General features: G+C 47.7%; 1 protein-coding gene across 2 annotated transcripts in view; it reads right to left on the reverse strand.

Moving 5' to 3' along the window:
• OTULINL (OTU deubiquitinase with linear linkage specificity like) overlaps nucleotides 1-9,501 on the reverse strand; it is a 34,144-nt gene extending 24,643 nt beyond the window's left edge. The window contains exon 1 of one of the 2 annotated variants that reach the window (XM_004059027.5): nucleotides 5,807-9,501. In XM_004059027.5, the coding sequence (XP_004059075.1) occupies nucleotides 5,807-5,870 (64 nt within the window). In that variant the 5' untranslated portion in view covers nucleotides 5,871-9,501. The remainder of the gene's footprint in view (nucleotides 1-5,806) is intronic. The other variant, XM_055367584.2, reaches the window with a different exon arrangement.
• Between the last annotated feature and the right edge of the window lie 1,248 nt (nucleotides 9,502-10,749).

The raw sequence follows: 10,749 nt of genomic DNA on the forward strand, positions 1-10,749 counted from the left end.
CAAACCAAAATTGAGTCTAACAAATATTTAATACTTAAAAAACAAAAATAGAGGGATATACCATGGATAAAACTGATCTAATAAGCTCTCTCTTGATTCAAGGGATTTTTCTTTAGATCTCCTAGGAAGGAATCAATATGCCCAAGCCTTGCACTGCTTCAGGTACAAAACTGTGGGACCCAACATGTATATTAATCATTTCATTGGCTATGTTTCCATTTCAAGCTGAGCAGCCAACCTAACCTTAGCTACAAACCAAACTCCAAGTTCATTTTGTAAATGCCAAGTAAAATGACAAATTGCTGATCTCATCCACTGACATGAGTGCCACCAGCCCTTCCTATCTAGACGGTGACTGGTTACACTCAGCCCATGCTGGCACTGGCTTGCCATCTCTTCCACTTCCCCTTCCTATCAGCCATTCTGCTTGCTCCGCAGCATTTCGACCTGTCCACGTGGTGCATTCGGAAGACACACAGCACCCAGTCTTTCTTAACTCTAGAGAGTTCACAAGCAAGTTGAGGCCTTCTCGTCACAGGTCAAAAAATACAACCCCAAAGTATCAGGTGTTATTCTAAGACCTAGGGACAGATTCTCTCATTACCAGGCAAGAAGGAATTTAGTTCACTTCTCTTAAACTTGGAGACTAAATGCTACAGAGAACAGTCTATGCCCTGGCTTAGAGGACAGACACAGACTGTTCAAAGTACACACTCCGATGAGCTTCCACCATCATCAGCTCCACTGCCCACCTCCATTCCTGAGCCATTTGGAACTGGTTTGTACCCACCGAGGCTGTCCCAAGCCTAGAAAGAGATGAGAGCTCATCTCCACCGTGGTGGGTACAGGACAGGGAGGTATGCTTCTTTTTTTTTTTTTTGAAACAGTGAATGCTTGATGTTTAATGAGATTTTCACTTCTGATTTGAGGGAAGACTCTCTTGAGAATGACTTCCAACTACATTATCACTCCCTCTCCTAGAAGACTAACCCTAATATTCATTAACAACCAATAAAATGGCAAGAGGAGAAAGAGCTGAGGTATTTATCACTCTCACTGTTAGAAGACTCACCCTAATATTCATTAATAACCAATAATATGGTAAGAGGAGAAAGAGCTGTGGTATTTTAGGTAACTTTGTGTCTATCCAATAATTCTACAGACTTGATGTCATAGTAACACAGTTACATCAACAACAAAAGATTTACTATTAAATTCTTAATTTAGAGATTCATCAAGCATAGCATTTTATGTGCTACAGTTTCTGGGATTTTTGTTTATTACCTAGGAATCCCAGCAACAGTACTAACAGGCAACAGGCTTTTGTCTCCTAGAAATGAACACAAACATTTTATCATCCTCTTAATTTAAACATGAGGCCACCTGTCTATTCTGGCTCCAATTAAATGGGAAAGTAGAAAAATGGACTATTACTAGCATAAAAGGTTACTGGAAAAATGAGAACATATACAAAAACTTTGATGATTTATTTAGAAGCACCATTTAAATGTTCTTCCATTAAATTAATTACAAATCAGATAAATGTGTATGCAACCTCATTTTGAAAACAGATTGTCTTACCAAGTAGCTGAACATGTACCAGAGGACGCACATGGACAGAAGAGAATAGAAGGATTTACTAACCAAACATATTAATCCAATAATTCCTCTAAAAATTAAGTAGAGACTTTAATAGCCACGTATGAGGAACCACTAAGCTAGGAAGTTTTAGCCCAGTAATAAAAACTTTTTCATAATCTCTCTCCTCCTGTACCCAGACCTGCAAGAGTTGTCTCAAACAATAACAACAGTATACAAATGTTAACCCAATCTTAATTCAGAACAGCTTAAATGTAATAAGGCAACCTTGGAAACTATGGAGAGCTCTCAGGTAGAAGCTAGAACTCTGTTTCACGTGACAGAAGCAGACAGATTGTTAAGAATCTGTTATGAGTGGAGTCCCATGCCAGGGCTTACCCTGGCCACCACTTACTAGCGGAAGCCTTGAGCAAATTCTGTAGCCGTTGTGAGCGTTACAGAGTGGTGATTGTAAAGATTATATAACACTATCTATGGTCAGTGTCTCCGCATCTAGCACCCTAAAGAAAATCCAAATGCCAACTGCTTTTGTGACAGGGACAAGCACTGGGTGCTACAGGCACATAGGAGAGCACACCACTCCAGGCCAGGGAGCAAGCCAAGGCCTCCCAGATGAAGCTAAGTCTACCTTGAGACCCAAGCCAGAGAAAAGGTCATTTTCAAGTTAATAATTATACCCAGTCAAGACTTTCTACTGAGATAAAATACTTGGTACCAAAAAAGTTACATTCTATTTGATATTTATTCATCTCATAGAAATGTAAGAGTAGAAGTATAATAGGACAAATGGGTGGCAAAACAACAACAACAACAAAATCAACTATGGACCATTTGGTTTTAAGCATTCTATTGTGGGTGCCTTTAACTGCAATGCTTTTTTTCCCCCACAGCCCTCAAACTATTTTTTAAAGAAGGGAAATATTTCTCTCGACAGTTACAACTAGCAGCTCTCAGGCCTCTTTTCCTTGGCACACACTTTCTACCACCAGCGCCCCCTCTACTCCTCCTTCTCCTCCTACAGAGTAAAGACCTTGAAGGCACTTGTTCTAGAATAAGGTCACAATTCTCAGCACACTTTCGGCAGTCCATGCGGAGGGAATGTTTGCGCCCACACTTCTCATCGCTCCTTTTGCCACCCGACCAATCACTGGGTTATTAACAGTTCCATCTGCCTACTCACCTTTTGATCACAGAAGTTCCACCAGGTAAATTCACCTGCCTGCCTAGTGATTACCTGCCACTGCCCATGGGAACACGCCAAAGCCTGCTTATGGTGGCTCAGAAACATCTGCTTCATACATACAGTTGTGCCTACTTGAATGGCTTTGGATTAACAAAATCCAGGATATCGAGGAATATATCTTTCATTTAGCAGACACATCTACATAGGAGGTGGGTAACCTTGTACAAGTTTGTGTGTGACTTGGTTTCTTCAAATAAGTTTAAAAAATAACAGCTACTTCATAGTAGAAGGTAATATTAATAATAGTAGTGGCAGCTAACATTTGAGTGCTTACTCAGAACCACAACCAACCAGTTCTAAGCATTTTCCATGTAATAAATGAACTAAGACACAAGAAGCACCAAAAAACATTAGCCATTACCATTATTTTTACATTTTTGATTTAGCATTAAACCCTTTCCTCCAAACAAAACCTTACCCAGAACAGCAAAAAACAACAAAACAAACATAAAAGTATACAGAAACAAAAAAGCAGAGCAACTCCAAGTATAGCTGGAGTGGGTGCGCCGTTCCACACTGGGCATTCCTATTCCCCCAACACCAGCCCCTAAGAACCTCCAATGAGTCCTGTGGTTCCTGATATCATGGCTGAAATGTGAATGTTACCACTGAACAGATGGACAGTGGTGGAGAGAACCACAGCAGAGCTGAGCCAATCGAGACAGTTAATGGCCCGAGTCTGGCCAGATATGGGAAGAGCAAGGAAGAGTGTGGGGTGCACACATTCTCCCTGCAAACACAGTGGTTTGCCTGAGGTGTGCTGGCGACTGTGAGCTTATTCCACTCTATGACCACTTCTCCCTGCCTTCCTAATAGATGACAGCATCTTCTCTGGGCACTCCACTAAGTGATCTTCCAATGTTTCTTCGATGCATCTAACATTCTGATTCAGACAGTCTTTCCGATAATATTATGCAGAGATGCTTAGTCCATGATTTTCAACATCCTAACACACCCTAACACTTTAAAGAAGAAATAGTAAAGATCAAACAAAAAAACCCTCTTCTGTGGGTTTTCTTCTGTTGTCTGGTTTTACTGTCAAGTGTTACTTGCTGTTATTTCGAATGCTAAAAAAGTTGTCCCTATACTAGCTTTGACAACTGATTTTAAAACTGGTTTTATTTTTGTTTTGCCAAACACCACTGGCAAAGAAGGGAAACTATGCTTGTAAGTCATCAGAAGTTATGTTTTGGAGAAAAAAGTTTTCCATAATCTGATCCTTGAATCATATTCTTCCTCTGCTGCACACCAACTGCAGATCCCACAATTGGAGCAGAGGAAAGAATCTCTCCCTGGGCTCGCAGCGCTGGCATGCATTGAATTTGGTGCAAAGAAAGGAAAAATTCCGGGTGATGATGTTAAGCCTGGAGAAGGCACCTTTCTGCCTCCTAAATCAGCCTTTCCAGCTGTGCTCCTGCCTCTATTTCCAATTTTTGTTTCTCTGCCAAACTAAGGCAGGGAACAGAAAAGAAAATAACATAATAAAAAGTTCAAATGAATACACCCATAGGAAGTATGTGGCTAATTTTATAATAACCCAAGGTGCAGAAAGGTTGAAAAAAATGAGTTCATTCTCCAAACTTTTGAGAGTGGGAGGTAGGACAGAGTTCTTCTCCACTGGGAGGGGCTGCCTGGATCAGCTAACTGGAGGCTCTCATTTTATGGATAAGGACACATCAGAATGATGTCCTCTGACTCCCAGAAAGGTGCTGTTTCCACTGCACCCAACAGTTTGCTCTGTGAATTAAAAGCTCATGCTGGGACCAAAAACAGCAATTCATAAACAATCCCCGCACCTGCCAATTTGCCATAATCACTGCAGTTCCTGCAGCCCAAACTGTGTGTTTGGGAAACGGAATCCTCCCAAAATCCACTAGTGGGCTCCAGACAAATATAGACACAGGAATGTGTTCCTTCAAAACCAAGCAGCAGCTATGCTCATCTTTCTCGGGGCTGGTTAGGAAGACATCCTTTGTGGACTTCAGAGTGGGAGAGGACCCCGCTACCGAGCCAGCGGGTGGAGACGTCGAGACCCAGCACCTGACTGAACTCACAGGCTGTGCTGCTGCCCTTGTTGGGTGATTTTTTTTTTTTTTTTTTTTGGACAGAGCCTTGCTCTGTCGCCCTGGCTGAGAGCGCAGTGGTGCAATCTCGGCTCACTGCAACCTCCGCCCGCCGGGTTCAAGCAATTCTCCGGCCTCAGCCTTCCGAGTAGCTGGGACTACAGCTACTCGCCACTATGCCCGGATAATTTTTTGTATTTTTAGTAGAGACAGGGTTTCACTATGCTGGCCAGGGTTTCGCTATGCTGGCTAGGCTGGTCTCGAACTCCTGACCTCGTGATCCGCCAGCCTCGGCCTCCCAAAGTGTTGGGATTACAGGCGTGAACCACCGCGCCCGGCCCCGTCTGGGTGAATTTTTTTTCAGCCAGAGTATTCTGTGTTGTTAGCAAGTCTCGACTGCCGCGAAGGTGTGCGCCACATCCTCTGCCAGCAGGGCGCGAAACGCAACTCCCTCCGTCAGCGAGTCGAGCTCCCCGAGAGGACACGGGGCCCCGCGGGTCCACGCGCCCCGGGCTCGCTCCCAGGCGCAGGGCGCGACCTCCGCCGCTGCCTGGGCTCCCCGCGCGGCTCTGAGGGGACCCCGACCCCAAAGACCGGCTTTCTTCCAGGAACCTGCGTTTCCTGCCCGGGCAGGCGACCTAAGCAGCTTGGCCTCCCTTATTCAAATGCTACCCCGTCCCCGACAGCGGCTCGACCCCCGAGTGGGGATGCAGCCCCGCCCCACTCCCGCCCGGCTCAGGGGCGCGCTCCAGCTCCCGGGCTCCAGGATTCCCAGCCCCCACCAGGCAGCGAAGGTGGCCGCCGAGGAGGGCGCGTCCCTGGCTGCCTGCGACCCCGCCCGCCCTGACGGTCCCTGCTCGCGCCCCCCGCCCCGCCCCGCCCCGCCCGGCCCCAGGCTCACCTGCGGCGGGAGCGCCAGACCGCTCCCGCTCCCTTGCCCGCGTGGGGCTCCTTGGCGCCGCCATGCCCGCCGCGCTGCGGACGGGCGCTGGGCCTCGGCCCGTGGTCTGCAGTGGTCTGTCAGACGCGACGGCCGCCCGCCGGCGCCCGGGCTCGCTTCCCTGAGGCGGGCTGGGGAGGGCGGGGGAGGCGTAGGGCGGGGATGGGTACCGACTGACGCGCCGGGCAGCCAATCAGAGGCCGGGGAGGGGAGGAGCGGGCCCTAGAGGGGCGGGGCCTCCGCACGCGTCCGAGGCTCCGCAGCGGGGCGGGAAGCTACTCCTGGGGTCCAGGCGCGTTCCTGAGGCTGCTCCCCGGGAAACATCTTGGGAATTCCACTTGGGCGGATCCGGCGATCTCCTTGGCACTTTTCATCGAAGGCCCGTTGATTGGGAAACACAATCGCGGAGGGCCGGCTGATGAGGGCGAGGAGCCAGTGCGGTTTCCCCCCGCGGGCAGGTTGCTGCACGATGCTGCTCTGTTACTGACGGGGTGGGCGAGCCTGGAGTCCAGATGCAGCTGTCGGCCCAGGGCCTGTTCACTTGACTGGGGAGATTTTCTAATCTTTCTTCCCCCGCTGGGTCAGCAGAACGGGGTTACACTTACTGAGAACTCACAGTTTACTTTGGGAGCGCGAATATGTGCATTATTGACAAAACTGTCCTCTTATAGAATGATTTATCCAAAGGAAAAAATATGGTGAGTAGTTTACAGTAGAATAAACAGCCCAAAAATGAAAAGGCGCTCACCTTGTTGTTCTCCCCCGCACTCTGCCGGTCAGATGGGCCTTTTCCAGAAGAAAAAGGAAGAAAATGAAAATCCTGTTGAGCGCTTCCTTTTTCTCCAATATACACAGTTCCAGAGACAAACTGACTGCATGGGAAATGTTTTGGTATCTTTTGAAAGAGAAGTTCCATAACTAAAAAAAGATGTGAGAAACAGCCTGGAATCTTGTGTGGCTTCAGTAGCCTGAGGGCAATGTCCACAAGTAATTGGATCGCTTTCCTCCCTTCGCCTAGTCTCACAGAACACAGGTCTTTGGCCACTCCAGTGAGATTCTTTATCCCAGCAACAACAGTTAACTTAATGCCAAGCATTTACTGACAGCTGGCATCCAGCTACATGCTTTGATATATGGCTTTTACATGCATTGCTTCATTTAATCCTCACTTGCCCATGAGGTAGGCACTGTTATTATCTCCAATTTACAGACCAGGAAACTGAGGTTCAGGAAGTGCTAGTGCATAGTTTGAACCTAAGTCTGAACCCTCAACCACCCAACCATTCTTCAATGCATGATTCACAGAAGATAATAAAAATGTTCCCAAACTCTACTGCATGTTTAGAAAATAATCCCTTTTATCTAAATCAGATCTTTGACATTGAGGGGTAGTTTTCTACAACCATAAACCATCGCTTGCGTGTATAGAGCCACGTTACTCATACAAAATAAATGACTTAAAATTGTTGCGCCTAATTAACCTAAACAAGGGTATCAGCAGTGACAAGTACAAATTGTCTCTTCTACAAACTAGAAATACCAGGACTAATTTCTTGCGGTATAATAAAACAAAATTTACTTAGTCCTTTAACCACAAAACAAATTAGCCAGTTCCCCTTCCCTCCTCCCACAAGATAATATTTATGAATACAGCTGTTTGTACTTGGCCTAAAATCCTGTCAATTAATTCACATTTAGGATTTTGGTTGCCTGTAATGTTCATTGTTACTCCAAAAGCTGAATGAGAGGCCTCTTAGTGTGGTACTTAATGACCAAACCTTGGAGCCAGACTGCCTAGTGTGCCTTCATACAAGCCATATGGTCTTACATAAGTTAGTTAACCTTTTTGTGCCTGTTTCCTTAGCTGTAAAATGGAGCGCCTAAGAGTATCTACCCCATGGGATTTTTATGGGGGTTAAATTACTAAATATGTGCAAAACTCTTACAATACTTGGCACATAAGCATCATATAAAGACGTATATACATGGAGATTTCTAATTGGCTTTCTGGTGATTACATGAGTGATTACATGTCTGCACAATTACGAAGTTATTGATTTTTTAAAAATACCTAGATCATGAGCTCTTTGAAGGCAGGAACTCTGACCTATAATCCCTAGAACCTAGCTCAGAGCTTAAATATGTATGAACGGGTAACTTGAGAGTGTGGTGTGATGCCAGCTGAAAGTCATGCTGAACAAAGACCCCTGCGGCAACAGTCTCAGCTGAAATGTGGAGGCAAATCATCACACTTGCCAAAACATCCACCTTAGAACTACCAGAAACAGGCAGTGCCTAGCGTTGTGCCCAAAAGCCACCTGATTGCGACTCTGGAAAGCTCAGAGTGATTTAGGCTACGGACAATGGTTACTCCAGCTAGTTGCATGAGGGTTGTGGTATGACCCAAATCAGAAGAAAGAAAAACTGGCCAGTAGTTCCCAGCAAATATTTAATTGGAGTTTTTGTTTTTATGAGGTTTTCTTGACCATTTGAACTCTGAAAATGGAATGTGAACATTCAGAGCCTTTTAAGGTTCACATTGCAAAATGCATTTTTTTTGGGGGGGAGGGAACAGAGTCTTGCTCTGTCGCCCAGGCTGGAGTACAGTGGCACTATCTCAGCTCACTGCAACCTCCGCCCCAGGTTCAAGCGGTTCTCCTGTCTCAGCCTCCAGAGCAGCCGGAATTACAGATGTCTACCACCATGCCCAGCTAATTTTTGTATTTTTAGTAGAGGCAGGGTTTCACCATGTTGGCCAGGCTGGTCTCGAACTCCTGAACTCAAGTGATCGGCCCACCTCGGCCTCCCAAAGTGCTGGGGTTACAGGTGTGAGCCACCATGCCCAGCCCATTTTAACCATTTTTTAAAGTACAGTTTAGTGGCAGCCTGAAGGTCCCAGTGTGGGGATAGACAGAAGCCCCTGCCAGTGCCCGCTGGAAGCTTCAGGGCTCTTTGCTCTACTTCTGTGCCTGCTGTGCCGGCCCCCTTCTTCAGGGTTCTCCTGTTTCTTCTCCCTGTTTAGGCTTCACACCTTGCCCCTAACCATTCCAGCCTTGTCCCACTTAATTTCTTAGCGTTGCCTGTGAAATGTCAACTTATCTTGGCCTCACGTCACTTGCGGCATTTGTTCACCTTCACACTGGGATGCTGGAAATGTGGCATCTCACTCATGCCCTGAACTGGCATGTAGCAGAGTGGTCCACACTTCTACAGCCTCTGCTCATCCAAGAAAAAGATCATACTGTGTCCGGAATTGGTGGGTTCTTGATCTCACTAACTTCAAGAATGAAGCCACGGACCTTCGCGGTGACTGCTACAGTTCTTAAAAATGGTATGTCTGGAATTTGTTCCTTTTGATGTTTGACGTGTTCGGAGTTTCTTTCTTCTGGTGGGTTCGTGGTCTCGCTGGCTTTAGGAGTCAAGCTGCAGACCTTTGCAGTGATTGTTACAGCTCTTAAGGCAGTGCGTCCAGAGTTGTCCATTTCTTCTGGCGGGTTCGTGATCTCACTGGCCTCAGGAGTGAGGCTACAGACCTTGTCAGTGACTGTTACAACTCATAAAACCAGTGTGGACCTAAAGAGCGAGCAGCAGCAAGAATTATTGCAAAAAGCAAGAAAACAATGCTTCCACACTACTGAACACGACCCAAGCAGGTTGCCACTACAACTTGGGCAGCCTGCTTTTATTCCCTTATCGGACCCCCCCCCCCCCCACCCACATCCTGCTGATTGGCCCATTTTACAGAGAGCTGATTGGTCCATTTTATAGAGCACTGATTGGTCCGTTTTACAGAGAGCTGATTGGTCTGTTTTGACAGGGTGCTAATTGGTGCATCTACAATCCCTGAGCTAGACACAGAGTGCTGATTGGTGTATTTACAATTCTCTAGCTAGACCTAAAAGTTTGCCAAGTCCCCACTAGATTAACTAGACACAGAGCACTGATTGGTGTTTACAAACCTTGAGCTACACACAGGGTGCTGATTGGTGTGTTTACAATCCTTTAGCTAGACACAAAAGTTCTCCAAGTCCCCACTAGATTAGCTAGACACAGAACACTGATTGGTGCATTTACCAACCTTGAGCTGGACACAGAGTGCTGATTAGTGCATTTACAATCCCTGAGCTAGACACAGAGTGCTGATTGGTGCATAGACAATCCTCCAGATAGACATAAAAGTTCTCCAAGTCTCCAGCGGACTGAGGAGCCTAGCTGGCTTCCCTAGTGGATCCTGAGCTCTGGCCGTGGGCGGAGCTGCCTGCCAGTCCCACGTAGCGAGCTGGCACTTCTCAGCTCTTGAGCAGTCGATGGGACCCGGCACTGTGGACAGGGGACGGCGCCTCTTGTAGGAGGCTCCAGCTGCTGGGGAGCCCATGTGTGGGGCAGGGCTGGGGCATGGTGGGCTGCAGGTCCCAAGCCCTACCCCCGTGGGTAGGCGGCTGAGGTCCCCCCGGGAATTCAAGCGCTGCGTGGGCGGCCCACAGTGCTGGGGGACCCTGCGCACCCTCCGCAGCTGCTGGTGCTAAGCCCCTCACTGCCAGGGCCGGCGGGGCTGGCAGCACTGGCCAGCTGCTCCGAGTGCCGGGCTGCTGAGCCCGCATCCACCCGGAACTAGCGTGCAGCCCCAGTTCCCGCCGGTGCCTCTCCCTCCACACCTCCGGTAAGCAGAGGGAGTAAGCTCCGGCCTTGGCCAGCCCAGAGAGGGGCTCCCACAGTGCAGCGGCAGGCTGAAGGCCTCCTCAAGCGCGGCCAGAGTGGGCACCAAGGCCGAGGAGGCGCCGAGAGCGAGGGAAGGCTGCCGGCACGCTGTCACCTTTCAATACGTGGCCTTTCAAAAATCGCTGGGTTCTAGCTGGGCATGGTGGTTCACGCCTATAATCCCAGCACTTTGGGAGGCCAAGGTG

The sequence above is a fragment of the Gorilla gorilla genome, chromosome 19, assembly GCF_029281585.2.
Source record: "Gorilla gorilla gorilla isolate KB3781 chromosome 19, NHGRI_mGorGor1-v2.1_pri, whole genome shotgun sequence".
NCBI classification, from domain to species: domain Eukaryota; kingdom Metazoa; phylum Chordata; class Mammalia; order Primates; family Hominidae; genus Gorilla; species Gorilla gorilla.